Genomic DNA, 21,869 nt, shown 5'->3' on the forward strand with positions numbered 1-21,869 from the left:
GATCATTTCTGGGGTTGGGCCTTGGGTTCCCAGGAGCCTCCCCTCCACTCAAGGGCCACACGTGAGCATCAGCAGAGACACCTTCCACTAGGCACTAGCAGCAAGCACAGCTCCAGGAGCAGCTGTGGGACTCAGTAGTCCAGGGATGGCAGGCTTCCAGGGAAATGCTGCCTGTGGGGAGTTGAAATGGTCCCTGGGGTCCAGACCCCCATGACATATCACCCCTGAGGGGTGAGAAATGGTAGAGGTGCCTCCCCAGAATGCTTCCCAGGCTGTGGTCACCAAGAATTGGGCCAAGCACAGGTCACTAGAGATGTGTCCACCTCCCTGGGACCAGACCACCTACCCTCCACGGTCACATTGTCCACAGACAGCTGCAGACTCTTGCCACGCCGCACCACCCTCACCGTATGCCACTCGTTGTCGTTGAGCTTGTGCCCCGCAAAGAGCGTCTCAGGGCCTTTACCTGCAGCACCAAGGGGGGAGTGAGCATGGCACCTACACGCACCCACAAGATGGCTTCATGTCCCACCCCAGGCACACAGCCAGCATCCCCACCACACACGTTCGCATGCATGCACATAAACACACGTCCTATGGCATATGTCCAACCGTGCCACACACCATGCACACAAGTGTACACTCCTGGCCTCACTTTTCACCCAGAGTGTGTGCATACAGAGCTCTTATGCCCCAGTCATAGACCCAGATGCGCTCAGCACTGCCACATCCTGTGGCTTCAGAAGGTGCCATTCGCATAGAACATGAAGTAAATGGTGCCCCTGGAGTTGTGCCCTGAGACCCTGCACGCAGACACTCACACCTACACCCATCATACTCTCCCCCAGGCTCCTAAGGACCTTCGATGTGTGCAGCCAACAGCTAAATTCCCAGCACATGAGCACAGACCTAAAACTTTCAAAAATTCATCCAGCCTTATCCCACACCCAAATGTAAACGCGCACCCACAGCTTCATCCTCCACACAGACACCCAACTCTCTCATCTACGTGGGACCCACTGTGACCTTTGTGCACATGCCTGGTTAACTCCACACAATAGGACGTGAAACCACATGCATGGCACATGAATATGCAGCACTGCAAGAGAGGGGAATGTTCTGTTTCTTAGAAATTATGACCATTTATTCAAGGATTATCAGCTTCCCAAGTCTAAAACAAAACATACTTATTTAAAAAGTTGCTGGACTTTGCAGCATTCCCAGGTCATCCCTGGGCACTGAGTTGCTCACCCCAGCCGGGGCTGAGGGTGCTGGCATTAAAGGAACTCGGGTGTGCATACATCATGTCACACACACGTAAAGAAAGGGGCGCTGCCTGTGCCTGCCACATTCATGTGCTCCCTTGCATGACCTCAGGACACACCATGCGGAAACAATCTCTCTGAGACAGAGCATTGAGCCCAGGCACACCAGGACACCAGAAGTGTCCACACCCGCTCTCCATCTGACCCCTACTGAGAGCCAGCACTGTTACCTCTGAAAGAGCCTCCCTTTGGCAGAAACTTGCCCCCCAGCCGACACAGGAGCTACAGAGGACTGAACCCTGAGTCCCTGGACGGCTCCCCTCCCACCTTCATCATTTTTCCCGCGTGCCTTGCCTTCCCCCTCGTGGCCACCTCTGGAGATGCAGTGACACACCAGGCTCCTTCCCGCCAATACACTGGTGGAGCGTCCTGTGGCAGGTACCACCCAAGTCTGCCCCAGCCCTCGCTTTCTACCTCCTCCCCACCCTCCTGCTGACTTGGGCAACAGGGTATTCCAGTCTTCCCCTCCCCAATCCAGTGGGCATCCTGGCCATGGACCTTCCACCAACTCTCCCTAGTTCTGCTTCAGTTGGTCCACTTTGCCCTCCACAACCACCAAACCCCCGTCCCACCCCCAACGCCTGCCCCCCTCCCCATACCCGTTGCCCAACCCCCCCCCACGAGCCAGCAATTATGGCTTCTCCTCCCCCCACCCTCCCTCCCTAAACCCTAGTGGCCAGCATCCCAGTCCCCTTGGGTCTCTGCAGAAGAGGGAAGCCACTTACTGGGTGCGCAGCCGACGCGCAGGCAGTCTGGGGGGGCCATGGGGCGGGCAGAGGGGGAGGGGAGACAAAAAGGCAGAACAAGTTTTTTTTTTTTTTTTACATCCTTCACAGGGAGGGGTGTCTGCAGGCCAGGGTTCCTCCCGGGGCCACTTTCTGGGGACCACGCGTGCCCAGGTGCCCTCTCCCCTTCTTCAGTTGGACCCCTGTCCCTCCTGCCCCCAAGAGGGTACCAACCCTCCCCAGAGCTGGGAGGCAGGGCAGTCAGGTGATGGGAAGAGGGCTTGTGTCCCTCTTCTTAGAGAGGCCCAGTCCTCTCATGTCTGAGGGAGATGGGCACCTTGGGAATCTCAGTCGTACAGGGGATCATTGGGGACTTAGGGCTTGACCAACCCCACATCTCCCCAGTCTCTGGGAGGGAGATGGGTGGGGAGGGCCAGGGTCCCTGCATCCCCTGCTCTGGGACAACTCCCTGCTCAGAGCCTAGATGTTACACGTCACTCCCTGTGCCCCTCTGGGCTCTGAGCTAAATGGAGGGGTCTGCCCCAGGGCCCCCTTCCCGAAGCCATACACCTCCCAAAGCCCCAAGGGCTAGCACCTCCCCTACAGGAACCTTCCTTATACCCCTCCCTATCCTGGGGGATGCCAGGCTGCCACTAGGGATTAGGGTGGTCCTTCACCTGAAGAAGAAACTAGTATTTAATCTGTTTTCCTAGAGAGGGGCCAAGGCCTCACAGATGGAGACACAGAGGCTCCGAAAATATGACTTCTCTGAGAACACATAGCAAGTTGGAGACAAGCATGCACCATAAGCAAAGTTTCCTGCCCCTGCCCCAGTCCTGGCATTGCTATCCTCCAACTTCAAGGCTGGGAGGGCCCCACGTTGTCAGAAAGCAGATGTCTACAGAACCTGCAGTCTAGGACCCTGGAGCCCTCTGGCTGGATACATCACCCACTAGGTGGAGAGTCAGCCAGCCCTTGCAGAGGGAACAAAGCACTGGGGTCCTGTGAAGTTCAGGTTTTAGGCCCTTAGGATGCCTGCATCACTCCTTGGGCTGGCTGGAGCTGCAGAAAGCCCTGCACCGTGCAGCAGGGGAACTGGATCCTCATCTCAGTCCTAACACATATGACCTCAGGCGAAGCACTTCCCTACAACCCTCAGCTCTCTTCCCCATGGGCTGAGGGTCTGGAACAGGAGACTCCCGCACAGAGAGTAGGCAACAGGTGTGTACTGGGCTGGCCCTTGCCTTTTGGAGTGAGGGCAGTCTCCAGTACTCGGTGAGTAGTAATATCCTGGCCATTTGTCACTCCTCCCAGAACTGGCTCTGCACACATACACCATGGCCCAGGAAGCAAGGGGTGGGGGTGGCACCTGGCATCCCCTGGACCCCTGAAGGTTCCTGCAGTAGAGGTAAACAGATACCCCCTGTGACTCTGGGGGTCATGGGCCCATCGGGCAGTACAGCTGAGCTCCACACGCATTGTCAACCACAGCAGAAGAGTGGGGAGAGCAACCGGGACCTTGAGCCACAGCCTGGTACCCAGCGAAGGGCAGAAGAGGCAGAGAAAGGTCAGGTGGCAGACACAGGGGGAAGTCAGAAGTCACAGGAGGAGGTAGAAAGGGTGCAGAGAGAAAAGAAGAAGAAAAGGGGGAGTAGAAGGAAGGACAGACTGGACAGAGGGGCAAGAGGAGGAAGGTCGGGTGAGGGTGGAAGGGTGCCAGGCCCTGGAGTCAGGTCACAGGAGCTTTCTTGGGGCCAGCAGAGTCTTCACCAATGAAGGGTCCAAAAAAGAAAAAAGGGGTCTGGAAGGGCAGGCCAAGCCCCTGTTGGGGAAAAGGCCAAAGGAGGAGCTCAATTCTTTCCTCTCTCCAGCAGGGGAGCACCAGGAATGGGAGGGTCCATCTGTCCAGAGAAGAGGTGTCAGCTCCAGGCCCACCCCCTGCATTTACTACCCCCTCAGAAGTCCCTGCTCCAGGGAGTTTAAGGAGAATGAACACATCGTGAAGATGGGCACCGCAGGGGAGAGCCAGCCCCATCCTCCAGCACATACACTCACCCAAGCACGGTGCGGGTAGCACTAACTAATAACTCATTAACTAGTGACCTGTGTGTCAGTGCAGAGAATTAACAGAAGAGATTGACCTGCGCAGACCCCCAAGGCCCCTACTGCACATACAGGGTCCTGGTGCAAGCACATGATGGGACAGGAGGGAGAAAGCAATCGGCATGGAAAGGACCTCAGGGAAAAGAACACAGGCTTCCTGGCCCCTGCCCCACTGGGCCCTACAGATTGGAGATACTGGACGCAAAGCTCCTGTACAAGCCCACCGGCCTCATCTCATCTCAGAAGTGACATCACAGAGTGGCAGCATGTACTCTGGTGCAGCCCTTGTTCACAGCCACCTCCAGCAGCCCGGCCTAGGGAAGGAGCTCGATTACTATGACCAGCCCCTGGTGGCAAGACAATACACCCTTCCCATGGCCCCAGGGACTAAAGGACTTTGGGATATAAGTGTATTTAGCTTGATTTAAAATGTGAACAAGAATTAGACTTTCTCTGTATGGCTCACCAGGACAGAATTAGTGGGAATTTCAAAAAGGTAGTAACTACCCAACCAAGGAACAAGCCAATGATCAGAATGGCCATCTGAGAGGTGGGAGCTCCTAATACTGAAGGCATCAGAACAGAGGTGGAGGACCTCCTGTTAGTGGGGAAATGCACGAGCAATTCACATTTAATGCACGCCCAATTCATGGGCAATGCACAGGTGTGGGAAAGGCAGGCTGAAAGAGGCGACACCTTGCAGCTCGGAGATTCTTCAGGTTACACTGTAGCCTTCATGTCAGCAGCATTGGCAGGTAGGACCCCATGGGCACATCTGGTGGAGGACAACTCCAGGGAGGGGGAGGAGGGGACAGGCCAGGGTGGGCACTGGCCCCAGAGGCCAGACACAGGGCAGAAGGCAGAAACCCAGGCCAACCTGGAACAGGACCAAGAATCCAGGGGACTCTACCATTCTCTAGGAACAGAGTTCAGCGGCCCTGCTCAGGGGCTGCAGACTGCAGAGCTCAGGGAACTCACTCAGTGTCTGCAGACATGGTGGGGGCTGGCAGCAGGGACAGGAGGCACGATCCAGTTCCTGTGTATGGAAGGAGGCAGCAGCGCCTTTCAGCCCTTTCTTGTCTAGCAAATACTCCACCTCTTGAGGCTGACACTGAGTGCCTCCTCTGGTTGCCCCACCAACTGGTCACTGGCAGCCTCAGCTTCCCCTTCAGGTCCAGCACCGAGTCTATTTCATTCCACTGTGTGCTTGTTGAGCTGGACAGCAGCCTCCTGCAATTCTGGCTTCCCTCCCCATGGGACCACGAGGCCAGAGACGAAGCCTCATCAGGCTTCTCCCAACTCCCCAGCAGTGAGTACAGCCCAGGACTGGGGCCTTGGTGCTGCTGCCTCTCTGTGAGGCCCTGCAGGCCCTGGATAGTGAGAAGGATGGGCATCAGAATAGGGCTCCTGAGGCAGAGGCCAGCTGGATCACACTATGTGGAAGCAAGTCCCCAGGCCTGGCTCCAAACTTAGGTCCCTATCACAGCATGGTTTTCCTTCAAGAAGGCTGGGTGGGTCTCTATGTTTGTGTCTTGCATGTGTATAATTATTCCATTTGAGCCTCAAAATCACTACATAAAGCTGGCAGGGCAAGGATTCTCATCCCCATCTTACAGATAAGAAAACAGAGGCTCAGAGATGGGAAATGACTGACCCAGCAGTGAAAGATACCAGGGCTAGCCCCCAGGTCTTCTGGCCCCAAGCCCAGCACTCTTCCCACCCCAGTCCAAGGCTGAGTGGCTGAGTAGGGACCACTTGTGTGTCCTCGGTGCCCACACAGTGGCCATACCTTTCTGTATACACACATCAGGAAGTATCTGTAGACAGATATGTCTGCACCAAACATTTGGTCACAGCTTGTCACAAGTTATGTTAAAGATGGCATCTCAGCACATACATCCCTGTGGATAGGGCAGGGGCACAGACAGCCATAAGAGATGGGCAGGGGGACAGTCCTGTTGGCTGTCAGTCTGAGAAGCCTGTTCTTAACATGATGGGTCTTCCTGGAGGGCCACCTTGTTCTCCAACTTCTGAGTACTTACGTGGCACAGACAGAAAAGCATGCCCATGGGAAGGAGAGGGTAGATCATAAGGGTGAAAGGTCCCAAGGGCCCACCAGAATATGTTTTCCTGGCCAAGGACACTGACTCCTGTCTAACCTAAAGAAAGCCAAGTTTCTTCTCGGGGGACCTAGGAAGCAAGAAGCATCTGCCTTTCCTGCAAATCAAAGGTCCCAGACTTTCCCTTGTTGTCCCCACCAAGCACAGAGCCATGTGCTTAGTCACACAGAGAACACACATGCCCAGGTGAAGGAGAAGGAAGGGAGATCTCATGCTGTCTGCACAGAACTGGGCAGTCTGAGAAGCACAGGGCCACTCATGGTGTCCTGGGCTGGTGCCTTCCTCCTGTGACCGTTTCTGAGATGTAGGGGGCCATTGTGCAGACTTATGGGGCATTTGCCAAAGGCTGTTTCCCAGCCTTCTTTCCCCTGCAGAGCTGCCGCCCACTACCTACGCTATGGGCTGTGATAGTGGTTACAAGCAGAGCTGCAGGGAACCCTTCGAACCAACTCAGAGGCCCTGGCCGTCTGCACACTTCCCCCTCCTCCAGCCACCACCTCTCTTGGCAAACCTTCACCCTAGGAGTACCAAGGCCAGGTGGCCAAAAGGGGAAAGGAAACGACACAGTATAAATATATTAACAAAGTAATGGGCCCCCAAAAGGCCACAAGTGCACTGGAGACCAACGTTAGGATGAGACTCCAGATAAATATTTAAAAGTTCAACACTGTATTCTCTCCAGTTGAGGACTCAGAAGAGCCCTGCTTCTCCTCTAGGACCAGAACACAACCAGGGACCCTCGTGGCCTGAAGACTTCCCACATGGCAGGTCCTTGGTTGTTACACTTTTATATACTTCCAGAGGCCAGCCTGAAATGGGCAGATTTGACAGCTGCAGACCTCTCACTCCCGGGGCTCCCCTGCACTGAAAGCTCCATAAGGGTGAGGGCCTTGCTTAGTCACTGTTGTAGCCCCTGGCTCGGAATATACCTAGCACTTATGATGTGTCCCATAAATACTAGCTGAATGAGTGAACCTGCTGTTTTCTTTTTTCCCTGATCATGAGAGCTGAAGCCCCAAACAAAGCTAACAGGCCTCATGGTCCAGCCTACATGGGCATTCAGGGGACTGCGAGGTGAAGTAGAGCCGAGGCCTGCTCTCACCCATGGGCAGAGGCAGAGACAGTGAGTGGGCTAATGGTGGGGGCCAGCAGCCTGAACCCCAACCCCACCCCGGATCTGTTGCAGGTGATGGGAACAGCACTGCTCTTTAAGGAAAATGACCTGGATTTGAGTCCAGCTCCTCTACTGTCATCACTAGCTCTGATGTTGGACATGTCAATATATGGGTTTCATAATCTATGAAACAGGGATAGTAGTGCCTATCCAGTGATGTGGTGTCTTCACAGGAAAGCTATGGAACTCAAATGTGAACATACATGGTGCTAGACAAGGGGAGGATATCATATCCCTGTGTGTCCAGTATATACACAGGCACCCACACACGTGGACACGGGGTTCTTTAAACTAAGTGGAACAGATAAGGGCAGCTGTATGCAGGGGCCAGGTCTTTCTCATCTCTGTGTTTACCACTGCACTGAGCTCAGGCTTAGTACCCAGTAGGAATCAGCAAGTGCTTCCCAAATGAATGAGCAGGTGGATGAGCCAACAACCAAGAATGAGCTGTGTCATTATGTGTGTGTGCAGGAAAGACGCAGTCAAGACTCCACATGAGCACCCTGGGAGGACAGTTATCACACCCCAGATGCACTTGGGCAGATGCGTGGCCACACTCATGGTCTCTATCCCTCGCAGTGTTGTCGAGCATGGAGCATCACCCCACACTGGGTGTTCTCTCCAGGGACAGAGCTCTCAGGGGCTCAGACCCAGGCTGGCACCTCCCCACCTCCAAATTCTGCTGAGGGCGCCTTTCGCTGGCACCACCACCAGCTTCTCCAGACAGAGGGGGGTGTGAGTCAGAGACAGGGCTAGGGAAGGGGGGCAGGGTGGTTACCGAGGTTGACAGTGAGCTTCATCTGTCCCCCATCCAGCTCGAGGCGCAAGGTGTCGGCAGACTCCCTAGAGGTGGTGGCCATCATGAGTCCGTAGGCCCGCTGGGACATGAAGCGTAGAGACACATCCTCTGCCTCTGTGTGCATGGCGTTAGGCAGCATGATCTTCATGTACATGGAGCCATCGTAGCTCAGGACCGTGGCCTCTGCCCCAGGAGTGGGGAAAGAAGGAAGGCGGGGGACAGGTACAGGCCAATGGAGGGATAAAGAAGACCAGAGAATCATTACAGGGATGACAAGCCTAGGGCTGATCTATGAGGGGCATCCTGAGGAGGAAGGGGCACAGGGATGAAAAGCGGGGTCACCTGGGATGAAGACTAACCTCTCTCACAGACCCGCCCCAGAAAGCCGGTCCCGATGCAGTCACAGACGAAGCGGTTCCAGCCCTCTCGGCAGATGCCCCCGTTGCGACAGGGGGCAGATGCACACTGCTTCAGCGTCTCCCGAGAGCAGAAGGGGGAGACGCCCACAGCCCCCTGTGCCTCAGCCAGGCCCCGAAGGTCTCGGCTACGCCCGTCTATGAAGAGATCCCGCACACAGCCCACATAGCCAGCCCGCAGCGCCGCCGTCCACACCTCCGGGGGCAGGGGCAGTTCCACTCGTCCCCCCTCAGGGAGACCGCCCAGGTACAGCTCGCTCTCCAGGTCCAGAATCTCACTCTCCCCAGTGGCCAAGAACGGTGTGCTGCGGCTGTTCACCGAAATGGAGCCTGGGGACCAAGGGAGAGTGGGCCTCAGCGGGGAAGGCAGGTTGGAGAAAAGCCGCAAGCCAGAAAGGATGTTCTGACTCTGCCAAGGAGGCCCCTAATCCCACCTGGGCCCCACCCTGCACCCTACAGCAGGCTCAGGACAAGCAGCGGCCTGGACCAGAAGCTCCCTCACTCACCTTACTGCAGAAACTTCTTGACAAAGTCCTCCAAGTTCAGGAGCTCCTGTGACCCTGCCCCAGCCCAGCTGCAGTGTGCATCAGGCCTCTGTCCAGACCACTCCTCCCCACCTGAGTGAGTCTTCAAAGGATGTGCAGGAGATGAACACACCCAAAAGCTAGAGCCCAAAAAGGGCTGGATAATTCTCTGGATCATTCCAGCCAGCCAGTCCTTTAGACCAGGACCAGAGGCGGAGAACCTTAAGACGGCTGAAAGGTTTGAATCCAAAGGGCTTTTTTCCCCTGACTAACATTTATTAAGTTTTTATGACTGTATGCCAGGCACCTAGCACTTTAAATATATTGTATCACTTCAGTCTCACAATAATTCTATGAAACTGGTCCTTTATGATCCCATGTTGAAATGGAAGGTGAGGCTTACAGAGACTGGGGAACCTGCCCAAAGTGCTGCAGTAGGGAAGGAGCAGAGCCAAAGCACGATCCAGGCAGACCACTTTCTCCACCTCTCAGCCTGACTGCCCCCTGCCTGAAGCCTGCTCTGTGGCCTGCAGACAAGGCACAGGCTCCTGCGCCCTGTGAGACAGGGTGGCAGCCAGAGGAAAGGAGGCCAGGCACTGGCCTGGAGCTTCTGAATTGGGAGTTCTTTGGAAGAAGAAGGTGGTTATCTTGGAAAAACGATTTGGGATCAGGTGGGAGCTTCAAAGCCTTTACTGAGATCTTAAGCTGCAGAAACTGTACGTTAGAAACTTTATCCTGTTTGTACTTTATTCCATGATTTTCTTCCTCTCTTCTTTTTCAAGTTTGGGAAAACCTCTTTTAAAAACATCTGCCTATCTTAGTGGGAGGTAAGGAGGGTTTGGGTCTACATTAGGTCTGAATTTGGCAGGAATCTTTAAAAGAGGGGTGCAGTTGGAGATCAGAGAGTGAGCACAGGGGTGGGAAACAAAGGGGCAGAATTAGGGTCTCCTCTCAGACACGGCTCCTTATTCAGAGTGTGTCCTCCCAGCTTGAAACCTCACCTGAACCACAGACACCGTTACCCTGTGCCCCCTTTTAATAGCACTGTTAAAAAAAAAAAAATAGCACAGTCCCTAACTTGTTCTCTCCTGACAAGGTGTCAGACTCCCAATGGTCCTGCTGCTAAACCCACTTCCCAGGCCTGATCACCCACACCTCTCTGTTTATGGCCATATTCCCCTGAGGCCTGCTCTGCCCACTGCTGCAGGGCTTCCCAGCTCTACACACCCAACTGAACGCTCAACAAATGTACGAGATGTTAGAGAAAGAAGAAGGAAAGGAAGAGGTGGGGAAAGAGGTATATAATGAGCCAGAGAGGCGAAATCAAAGTGAGCACAGGCCTCTGCTCCGAGGTCACTCTACAACATGGAAAACCCAGCATCCGTGGACAGATGAGCGGAAACGTAATGTGCGTATATAGACAATGGACTATTATTCAGCCCTAAAAAGGAAGGAAATACTAACATATGCTACAACATGAATAAATCTTGAGGACATTATGCTAAGTGAAAAAGCCAGACACAAAAGGACAAATACTGTGAGATTCCTCTTACAGGAGGTACCTGGAGTAGTCAAATTCATAGAGACAAAAAGTAGGATGGTGGTTGCCAGGGACTGGGGAGGGGGAAGGGGAGTTAGTGTTTGGTGGGGACATAATATCTGGGAAGAGGAGAAAAGTTCTGGAGATGGACGGTGGTGACAGTTACACATCAATGTGAGTTAATACCGCTGAAGTGTACACTTAATAATGGTTAAGATGATAAATTTTATGTTATGTGTAATTTACCAAAATTAAAAAAGAAAGAGGAAAAAAAAAAAAACAGAGAAAAGGCCAAAGAAAACCTTGTTGGAATGACTGACCCAAGTCTGTGTTTAATGTGCACCTATGAACATGGGCTGTCAGAAATGTCCAGAGTTGGTCAAGACAGTGATCCAAGGACCAACCAGACCTGGTGTCTGGGCTCTAGAGATTGGCGTGAGGCTAACAGGGGAGCAGAAGGCCTGACATGCTCTGCAAGGCCTGGGCAGACTTCCAACCCAGGGAGTTACTGATCACCTGTGTGGAAACCCTCAGAGGCAAAGGGGTCTGTAAGGACCCACCCATACTGTCATGAGCCACAACCAAGGGATGAAGCCATTTAATGTAAAGCCCAGGGAAGGCAACCTTTCTCTGAGGGAAAGACAGGAAGAAAGAGCAAGCCCCTGAGAAGCCAACACCGCCAGGACCCACAGCAGACCCCTCCTCCCTGTGTGTGGGGGAATGGTCACTCCACTCAGACTCGCAGGCCCAGCTCGGTGACGGCGGGGGGAGCACAAAAATTTAGCTGATGTTAATAAGCACTTAAATTGGATAATGCGTCAGTTCTCATTTACATCAATTCTCTCTTTCTTGGATAATACTCTTCATGTTCAACCCAATGGAGCAGAGTAAAGAGGAGAGAATTAGCAGACAGAAAACAAGAAGATGGGAGAGGAAGACTGAAAAGCAAGGGTGGAGAGGGTAGCTAGAAGCAACAGAGGGTTCAAGAACTAGCACCTGCCCGACCCCAGTGCTTTCTACCCTGATGCTGTATTGTTCTAGAACCCTCTCTGCCAGACGGGGGTGTTGGGCTGTGTACTGTCTCCCCGGGCCAGAACATCGGCTCCAGGACAGCAAAGATGGTCTGTTTAGATCACTACTGTCCACACCTCCAGCACTTGGACAGCACCCAGCACATAGTAGGTGCTCAGTTAAATACCTGTTGACTGAGTTAATAAAAGAAAGTTTAATGGATCTGAATAGAAGGGAGGTGTGGCTGGGAAGATATTATCATAAAGGAGAGTGGGACATCTACTCTGTGTTAGGCACTGTGCTAATGCTTTTATGGATGTGCACTTATTTTCTCCTCTTAATGACATGTAATTATTCCTTTCCTAGATAAGGAAATTGAGGCCCACATGCAGCACATGGTAGAGCTGAGGTGTGACTCCAGCTCTGACTGATGCCAAATGCTGCACTCTCTGCCATGTGCCATGACAGACAGGGCAATGGGAGCACAGAGAAGGGGTAGAGGAGAAGCGACAGAGAAGAGTGCAGGAATTGCTGCAGAACAGAAGACCAGCTGAGACAGCTGGAGAGGATGTTAGGGCAGGTGAAGAGGGGTGGCCAGGGGAGGGGGGAAGGGTCTAGAGGCCTCCTGACCTTTGCGCCCGTCCCTCTGGAAGTCCACGTGGCACCACTCGCCGTCATTGACCTTGCGGCTGGATGCCCGCAACTTGATGCCCCCAGAGCCCATGTCCAGCAGAAGATAGAGGTAGCCATCCAACAGCTCCATGGCAAAGTAGTCAGCCCGCTGGGCAGAGCTGTGGCTGCTGGCCCCAGCCCCGGCCCGCCGGCCCTGGCTGAAGAGCAGCAGCCCATTGGGCTCAGTGGTGCGGAAGTCCAGGGAGATAGAACCAGTGCGCTTGGCACTCCAGCGGGGCAGCGCCACAAAGGCCTCAGGACTCTCAAAGGTCACAGGGTCCAGGGCAGCCACATCCTCACAGCGGAATGACAAATCCCCCTGCAGCTTCATCTTGGGGTCCCCTTCCTTTGCCAGGCGAGATAATTCCAGTTTGAAGTCATTGTTCTTATAGACCACCTGCAGGGAGGGGTGGGATCGGGAATAAAGAAGCAAAAGCAGCTCAGGGCCTGTCCACTCCTGCCCAGCAGCAGCCAGCACCAGGGGACCCTACCAATTCATCCCTGGTGGCTCCTGCTCAGTGCTACCAGCCCACTTGGCTTGGGCCTCTGTTCTAGAGCGTCACACACAGATGCTGTGAACAAGTCCCTCTCCTGCACTGTTTATTTCCTCTGTCCTGTCTTCTGGCCCACCACCAGTATGGTGCTCACCCTGTGGGTCTCAGAGCCTGCTAAATTGCAGTTCGTAATAATGACATGGCAGGAAATCGCCGCTAACATCTGGTTGCCGTTTTCTAACTGACAAAGTGTTTTCACTTATACTTTCACCTGCTCCTCACAACAATCTTAAAAGTAGGTAGTGACCACTCATCTATAGATGAGGAAACTAAGCATCAGCCAGTCAAGTGACTTGGCCAAGGACACAGAGCTAGTGAGTGGAAGAGATGGGACTCATACACAGATCTTTAGTCTTCATGTTCAACAGTCTTTCCTCTGTACCACAGCTGCCTTCAGGGGTCCTCTGAGAGAACAGGTGCTTCCAATGCTCAAGGAAATGAGCAGGGAGAAGCCTCTTGACTGAGTCAATGGGCCTTGAGTTTTAAAGAGGGGATATCTCCTACTGCGAACTTGAAAGGAGCAAAGGACCCGGGCATTTGGCCAGGTCACACTAAATCACACTGAAGACAGAAGCCAAAGGGCTCCTGGGCTCACCCAGCCCCTTCCTAGCCCTACTCACGTCCTTGAGGCAGCCCATGAAGTTGTTGCTGACAGGTGAGCCTGGCAGGTCAGCTGTGTTGGGGCTGCCCCCGATGTAGAAGAAGTCGTCAGAGCCCAGCATGGTGTAATCCTCCTGCGTGTAGCCTGTGGTGGTCAGGATCCCGTCCACCGAGATGGTCACCTGTCCAGCCCAGGAAGGGAGGGGGAGAGACAGGAGACAACCGGCATCAACTCCCTGGGAAGAGCCACAGGCTGGGCAAAGGAGGGGCTGGGGGGCAGTGGGGGAGGGGGACCCCCATTTTTATGTCTGCTTGTCTCAGAGGAAGAACAGTGGGGGGAGAGAGGGAAGGAGGAAAAGGAGGCAGCACAAGATTTGATGGTTTCAGGGTGGACTAAGGCCTGCCCTCGGCCCCCAGCTCAGCAGGAGGGAGCCTGGAGGGAACTTGGAGAGCTCACCATGAAGAGCACCAGGTGGTAGTTCCTGGAGGAATGGGGACTCCAGGACAGGGCCCCATTATGGGGAGGGGGAATGTAAACAGCACCCTCACTTTTCTCCTCTCAGAGGTACTCTCTGGACACACGTGATTTCAAAGCTTCTTTCAAAAATGAGGTAGAGAACACCAGCGGATCTCCCTGGACCTCTCTGGACCTTGGTGACTTAGACCCACATGCAGCCCTCCCTTCAAGGCACTGAGAAGGTCTTTCGGTCTTAGCCCAGTAAGGAGATGGGAGATAGCAGCGTGAGAACTAAGAACTCAAATATTCCAGGGAAGTCTTGGAGCTTCCTGGGGTGGCATAACACCCTTCAGGGGTGACTCCCACCACTGCCACCCAAGTTTCAAGGGTTCCCATCTCTCTTAGCCCCCTTCCTGAATCTGTCTCTTTACTCCCCAGGTCCCCTTATATTCAGGTCATTCTCTTGCCTTCAAAGTAGAGGGCAGCCCTTTACCTATTCATCAGCCTGCCATTCCTTTCTGCATAACTAATTACCTTCTCTACTGACACCACCACTGTTATTCTAGGAAGTCACGGCCTGGTTAAGGAACAGAAGGGGACAGAACTAACCTCGTGAATACCTTGCCTCTGGGCTGAAAAGTCAGTAAGAAAGCAAGATGGGTAGAGATAGGGGATTAGCTGGTGTTCTGAGGAGGCAGAGGGGCTCAGCAGTGGCCTGGGGAAGGCAGAAGTGACCTTAGGTGGGGCAGGGAGTGACAAGTACAGGAAAATCTCTGACTCCCCGCTGCCCCGCAGGCAAATGCCCATCTGGTCCCTGAAAAGTCTAGCCATAGGTCAGCCCACAAGGGTTCAAGATAACCAGGAAGGTTGTGGGGGAAGAGCCAGGAGTCCCCACTCTAGGAAGGTGGTGGTTTCGGAGGGTCAGCTAAGAAGGAAGTCAGATCTCTGTAGGGGCAATCAGGAAGCTGGCTCATGGTTAGCCCAAGACTACAGGCCACAGCTCACCTCCACTTCCAGCCCCCAAAACATGCTTCCAGGCAAAGTCTGGAGATTAGGGCCTTCTAATCACATCCTGTGATGTCCCCACCTACACGAGTCCATACGTCCATACGCACATATGCCACCAGCCATCTTCCAGCGGCTGGTCACCAAGACTCCACTGTCACAGGGGATGCTGAGGGGATGAACTCCTCAGGGGCATGGGCAGAACACAGGCAAGGGGACCCCTCCCCAGGAACCATCAAACCTTGTGCTGGAGGGAAACTAGGTTCAAGGACAGAAGGTAAGGGGGTGTCTTTGCGGAAGGGGACAGTTTGAAAGCTTTTGAGTCTTGTTTTGAGGGGAGGGCTAGTCATTGTTGATTATTTTTTCTTCCCTCCACCCCACCCAGAGGCTGGGAAGTGGGGGTCTGGGGTAGAAAAGGGAAGGGTCAAAGTATTAGTCACAAAAACATGCAAATGAGTTCAGACTGGGGAGAGAGGGGCTGGAGAAAGGGAAAGGGAACCAGGATGAAGTGGTAGGGATAAGACAGGTAGGGTAAAGGGGCCTCCCTAGGGCAAATCTGGCTCCATATTGCCCTCCACCTCAGCTCCTCCTGATGCTATACTGAGAGGCCAGGAATTGGGCTGCTAATTATTTCCTGAGCCTGAGTCTGCTCACCCCCAACTAGGTAGTCAGCTCCTGAAGGGCAGGCACCTGGCCTAACATGTCCCTGTAACCACACAAATCCCAGCACAGTTCAAAGGACACAGCGTACAGTCATTAAAGGTCAACATCAAGTTGCCTTGTGGCCCAGGGCCACACAGCCTGTGTCCACATCTATAAACCTAAGGCCCTGGGAGCCTGCAACTTTGATGACAGAGCCTAAAGTCCCCTATACATGTGCTAATCTGTGCACCCCAGCTTCTGTGCAGGGAGAGGGCTCTCCTGGCCCCAAAGATCCCCAGGGAGAGAATCTCCTCTTTTAGCCTCCAGCCCACCTGAGCCCCTCAGCTGTGTCCTCCCTCCCTGGCTCAGAAGCTGGGGCACCAGCCATGGGCCATCTCCCTCATGCTGTGGGCTCTCTTCATCGCGTTCCATTTGCCAAGGTCACCCTCCCTTTGTCCTCTCAGAGTTAGAAAGATCTACTTGGAGTGAGGCAGGGTGGGGGGATACCCTCTTCAATTCCCCTCCAGGCTGGACATAATATTACCTTGCCCCCCCATGGCTTTATGAAAATCGCCCCCACAAGTGGTGCCCCACATTGGAAAAGGGCTGCCTTAATTACTCTCTTACAGGGGAGGGTGGTTAGCAGGAGGCAGGGTAACATAAGGAGGTGCACAGAGAAGGGGACTGGCAGGAGAGGGTGGAGGGAGGTAGTAGAGAGAGAAAGGGGGAGTGGGTACTGGGTGGAAAGGAAGCCAAGGGTAGAGAGAATGGAGGAAGGTGTCTGGGGAAGGCAGGGAGGGAGATGATTTAGATTAGTAAAACCCGACTGTTCCCTCAGACAAATCAAAGTTCAGACACAAAAATGGCAGGTTCGTTAGTAAAAGCAGGAAACAGGGGAATAATTCCCCCAGTCCCCCTCCACCCCGGGGGTTCACAATGCCCCTGCCCCCCAACCCCCCTCACACAGCTTCTGGAAGGGGTGGGGCCGGCGGGGGAGGAGGGAAGGGAGGGGGGCCATGCAACACAAAACAGCCACTGCAGCTGGGACACGTGCAGGTTAGAGGAGCAGGGTGGGGGGCCAGGCCCAGCAGTTCAGGCCAGAGAAAGGCAGCCACAGGTGAGAAGTCATGCGGGGCAGGGGAGATCAGGAGGAGCAGAGATGGAGGCGGAAGAGCCGTGAGGGTGCAGAAAGGGGAAGCTTCCTTCCCACAGAGGAGGAAAGAGGAGTGACCACTAGGGCAGAGACACTCATGGGTTGTGAGAAAAAAGGAGAGTACAATAGACCCTGACCTTCCTCATCAGTGGCAAATCCACACGCTCATTGCATTGCCCATTCGCCACCAATCACCAGCCCCCAGACACCACCCGCGCACACATCACATCCTACCGAAGGCAGTTGGGGGGAAGTCTGGGCTGTCTCCTTTCCAAACAGCATCATAGGGACCACGGCTAGGATCTCAAGACACAGCAGAGGGCCTATGCCCAAGCCACACTGACCCACTCAACACAGACCAGTTAGGCCTAGTGGGTACTGAGTAAGCTGAAGGTAATGAGCCAGAGCTTCTGCCCTGGAAGGGTCATGTCCAGAGGGGAAGAGGCACAGAAGTAGCAGGAACCCACTGCCCAACCCCCACTACATTCACTCCACAGGAGCAGGAAGACTGGCTGCAGGTGGCCGCAAGGGGCAGCCTGTGACCTGGGCCCCACCTATCTTCTGCTCTACTCTGCTTGCCTCCCCCTAGGCAGGCTCGGTAGAATGTGAAACCAGGTCCTGGCCATAAATATCTCCACATGGGCAGGAACCCCATGCCTACCGTGCCCCAGGAAGAAAGGCTGAGGAAGAGGGGAAGTGCCCTTCTGGCATGGTCCAAAGCCTTTCCCAATTGCCTGTAACGATCACAGGGGTACCAACCTCCTTGGGAGGGGAATTATTCTAGGGAAAATGAGGGCAGGCGTTTTTGATTTGTGGTTGGGCTGGATGGGCTTCAGGGATACTGAGGCTCCTTGACATTATATGCAAAACTATATCAATGGGCTTTTTTTTTTTCCTGTGAGAGTCTATGGCTGTCATCAAATTCTCAAAGGGATCCATGAACCAAAGGGGTCTAAGAACAACTAGTATAGGGAAAAGGTCCTGGCATCCCCTTAGGATTGAGTGGGGTGGGAGTAGGAGATGAAGACAACGGAGAAGAAAGGGTCTTCTTCAGGCTGCATGAGGTAAAGAAGCTAATGAGAGAAACAGGTTAGAAAGACACACCAAGAAGGTGAACTTAACCAGCAGTGATAGCCCTACTGTGAATCCTGAGATCTGGATTTGATAAAGTTTGGGTATAGAGAGGAACGACTTCAGGTCAGAAATCCTGGGCTCTCATTTAGCCTTCACTATTTTCCAGAACAATCTCACTTGACCTCTCTGACTCTCACCGTAAAAAGGGGTTTAATAACTTCCATCACTCCTTTTTCTTCCAGGCTTACTCTGAGCATCAAATGAGAAACTGAAGCAAAACTCCTCCATATCTGGCATGTAACCCCAGGCAAGGCACTTTCTCTGGGCCTCAGTTTCCCCATCTGTTAACTGGGTACATCTTCTGCCTGCTGCCTGCAATCCAGGCACTCATCAAGTTTAAATGATATTCAAAATATGAAAGCTATTTAGGGTTGGCCAATTAGCTCAGTTGGTTAGAGCACATCCTCGTAACACCAAGGTCACGGGTTCAAATCCCCTTACCAGCCAGCTGCCAAAAAAAAAAAATTTATATATATATATATATATATGAAAGTTATTTTAATTGTATGCAAAGTGTATGTACAAAGAACTATTTTTATTTTTACAAGCAAATGTTCATCAGCCTGACCACACCTAACCCAAACCTCTCAACTGGTTGATCTTTTTAGTCTATTTCCACCGTCTCCCCCAAGGAGAAGTGCTCAAATAACAGGAAAAGAGTCCACATGAATGACTTAGTAAGAATAAATTTAACACTAAGTGGAGCCCGTCTGAGGGATGCCTTGGGAATCACAACACATAGAACTCTGTCTCTGCTAGTGCCCTGTTCTCTGACTCCAGTCTTGGTCTGAAAGAACTGATCCCTAGGGCAGGTCTAAGAGGGTTTATGAGGCCACCCAGTGGCAGCTGGATCTGTTCATCAATCAGTGTTGCTTACGCAAGGAAGTGTGGACTACAGAGACTCAGAATCCAGCAGATACTTTCCTTGCCGGGGCTGAAACCAGACAGAATTGTTCACTTCTTTTTTTTTTTTTTTTTTGTCTTTTTCGTGACCGGCACTCAGCCAGTGAGTGCACCGGCCATTTTTATATAGGATCCGAACCCGCGGCGGGAGCATCGCCGCGCTCCCAGCGCTGCACTCTCCCGAGTGCGCCACGGGCTCGGCCCAGAATTGTTCACTTCTTAACAAACTTAACAAATTCATTCATCTTTCTTCCTCCTCCCCAGCCCAATTTCTGAAGCATTCTGGGGTTTCATGCAGTTTGGGGACTGATTCCTAAGAAGGGATGGTAATAGGATCTCCAGTGGGTCCAGAGAACTGTATTCTCCAGGGTTTGCTCTGGGAAAGGAATCACTTCTTTACAAAACATCCCTGACCTGGAAACACTGAGATAATCAATGAACATTTTATAAAGTTTAATAAAATTATAATTCCCTTTACAGAGTGCAAATGCTTTCACTTCCATTACCCTGCTTGACATTCACACTGACCCCATGAAACAGGCAATGCAGGTATATTATCAGCCCATTTTGGTAGATGAGGAAACTGGCTTCAGAAGCCCCAGGTCATATGGTCAATTTTTTTTTTTAAAGATGACCAGTAAGGGGACCTTAACCCTTGACTTGGTGTTGTCAGCACCACGCTCTCCCAAGTGAGCTAACTGGCCATCCCTATATAGGGATCCAAACCCGTGGCCTTGGTGTTATCAGCACCACATTCTCCCAAGTGAGCCACGGACTGGCCCTCATGTGGTCAATTTTTAACCAAACTGAAACTAGAAGGAAGGTCTGTTGGGTCCTAATTCTAGGATGGTATTACCCAGGTGCTGAGGGAGTACCACATGGGTTGATCTTGCCTCCCTTCTGTCCCCAAAGTCACAGGTTGGCTATCCAGTGAAGCTCTGTAAAAAAGATCTAAATGGCCAGCTCCTGACTGGTCCTCAATGGCCTGGCCTGAGTGGGGCGGGTAGCAGCTAAGTCCTAGGAGCAGCGGCTGGAAGAACAGAGTCTCCAGCTCTGCTGGAGGGTGGTTCTGGGACCACCCTATGGCTCTATTTGAATACCAGGACGACTGGAAGTGGCCACACGAGGTCTTAGATTAGGGAGGGTCAGCATGGCGTTGGCTGTGGGCACTAGTCTATATGGGTGCAGGAAAACAGGGACTTACAAAAGTGTCAAGAAGGCCTGACATGGCCTCAGAGGTAGAGCCCCCTGGAGAGGTGGGGGAGCCACTCAGATTGAGGGACCCACTATCACACTTCCCTCCTCACCAGCCAGCCACGCCGACCTGGGAGGCTGGACAGGTCAGGCAGCTGCCCCAAGCAATGCCAGACCCACAGGAACAGACACGTCCATCTGCAGGGTCCCCAGCCTGGTGATCAATCACCTTGCATTATTAATAGGCGATGACTAACCGGCCACTGCTGCAGAGCCAGAACTGGGCAGGCATGAGGGAATCCCAGGGGATTGTGCACAGCAGGGCCTGCAGGCACACACTCCCAGGCGAGGTGAGGAGAGGCAAGGAGCAAAGGGCCAGCTCCTTCCCTGTTCCTGCCCATCACAGCACCTAGACTGAAGGGCCAGCCCCCACAGCCCATATTTATACAGTCCTCGCTAGGCTCAAAACCCCACACAGTCACGCAGCGCCCAGATCATACCAGCATCTACCCATGTAGAGTTCCCAGCAGTCTCACAAACACACAGTACAGTTTCCCACTAACACCCCCTAAATGTCACTCCAACATTTACACACAGTCACACCTACACACCACACACACCAGCTGCATCTATACAGACACCCACACCAACACGCACCGGGACTGAGCCCAACCCAAACAGAGGAGCTTGGCGACAAGGACAACCAACACTACCCAACTCCACCCCTGCCTCGCCTCCTCCTCTCACTCCCCTCCACAGGGAAGGAAACCAGCCTCTGTCAAAAGCTGTGCAAGAGAGGCAAGGGGCATAGAGGGGAGGGGATGAGGGAAGGAAGACATTGTGAAACACAGTGTTAGTCAGAGCAACAGAGCAGCTGGGGGGACACTGGCACTATCCCTGGTTGGGGAAAAGACCACTCATGCCATGCAAAATGTGGGGGAGATGGATCAGGAACCTTCAAGGCTGAGAAGTCAGGGTGGGGATGTCACCTTTCCCCTGGCAGCCAGCATGGGACAGCCCCAAAACTGGTATGAACTGGTGATTTGAATGAGATCTGGACTGGTCTCAGGCAGCTCTGCATCCCGAAGGCCATCCCTGCACAAACTGCCCAGCTGGCTGCCACCGGAGGTCTCACCCCCAGCCCCTGCCCCCAACTTGAGGGGCCCCATCTGGGGAGCTGACAGTGAGCAGAGCATAGCATGTCATGGGATGGTGTTTTCCATGGATTTTCAGGAGACCAAGAAACTAAATCAAAGAGAAAAAACAAGGGAGAGGGGGAAAAGAACAAACTAAAGCAATAGAAATAAGTGGCCTGGCATCGGGGCTGGTCTAACCAGAGCCGATGAACGGTGAGGCCTCCCCCAGGTCTCTCTGGCCAGGAGTCTGAATTCAGGAGTGAGAGATTAGGGGAGGGACAAGCCAAATTCCTTGATTTTCATGTGTCTTTTGGGTTTGAGTTTGGACCAAAAAAGAAAGAAAAGAGAAAGAGGAAAACTAAAAGAGAGAGAAGCAAAATCTAAAGATTGTCCAGGACGCAAAAAAAAAAAAAAAAAAAAAAACAATTGGAAGAGCAAATCAACCAAAACCAAACAGGGAGAGGAAACAAAAGAGGGAGAATCGAACAGTTAAAAAAACCCACGGCAAACCAAACGGTAAGACAATTAGAGTGATATCTACCAGATAATGCAGTTTGTTTACCATAGCGTGTCCAATCCCTGCGTGCTTCACCGGAGATATGGGGGGAAGTGGGAGGGGGGTGTTAAAGAAAACAACAAAGACAACAACAAAAGAACAGAACGAAAAGAAAAGAAAAATAAA

General features: G+C 53.0%; 1 protein-coding gene across 7 annotated transcripts in view; it reads right to left on the minus strand.

The window, feature by feature from the left end:
• Window positions 1–21,869, minus strand: part of NRXN2 (neurexin 2) — a 98,701-nt gene that overhangs the window by 44,429 nt on the left and 32,403 nt on the right. For 3 of the 7 annotated variants that reach the window (XM_063094141.1, XM_063094143.1, XM_063094140.1), the window contains exons 6-12: window positions 21,750–21,773; window positions 13,584–13,745; window positions 12,368–12,806; window positions 8,606–8,992; window positions 8,226–8,429; window positions 2,051–2,077; window positions 347–466 (exon numbers count right to left, since the gene is read on the minus strand). In XM_063094141.1, the coding sequence (XP_062950211.1) occupies window positions 347–466; window positions 2,051–2,077; window positions 8,226–8,429; window positions 8,606–8,992; window positions 12,368–12,806; window positions 13,584–13,745; window positions 21,750–21,773 (1,363 nt within the window). Of the gene's footprint in view, window positions 1–346; window positions 467–2,050; window positions 2,078–8,225; window positions 8,430–8,605; window positions 8,993–12,367; window positions 12,807–13,583; window positions 13,746–21,728; window positions 21,774–21,869 lie in introns of all 7 variants that reach the window. The other 4 variants (XM_063094139.1, XM_063094137.1, XM_063094138.1 and 1 more) reach the window with 3 other exon arrangements.

The sequence above is a fragment of the Cynocephalus volans genome, chromosome 4 (genome assembly GCF_027409185.1).
Source record: "Cynocephalus volans isolate mCynVol1 chromosome 4, mCynVol1.pri, whole genome shotgun sequence".
NCBI lineage: Eukaryota > Metazoa > Chordata > Mammalia > Dermoptera > Cynocephalidae > Cynocephalus > Cynocephalus volans.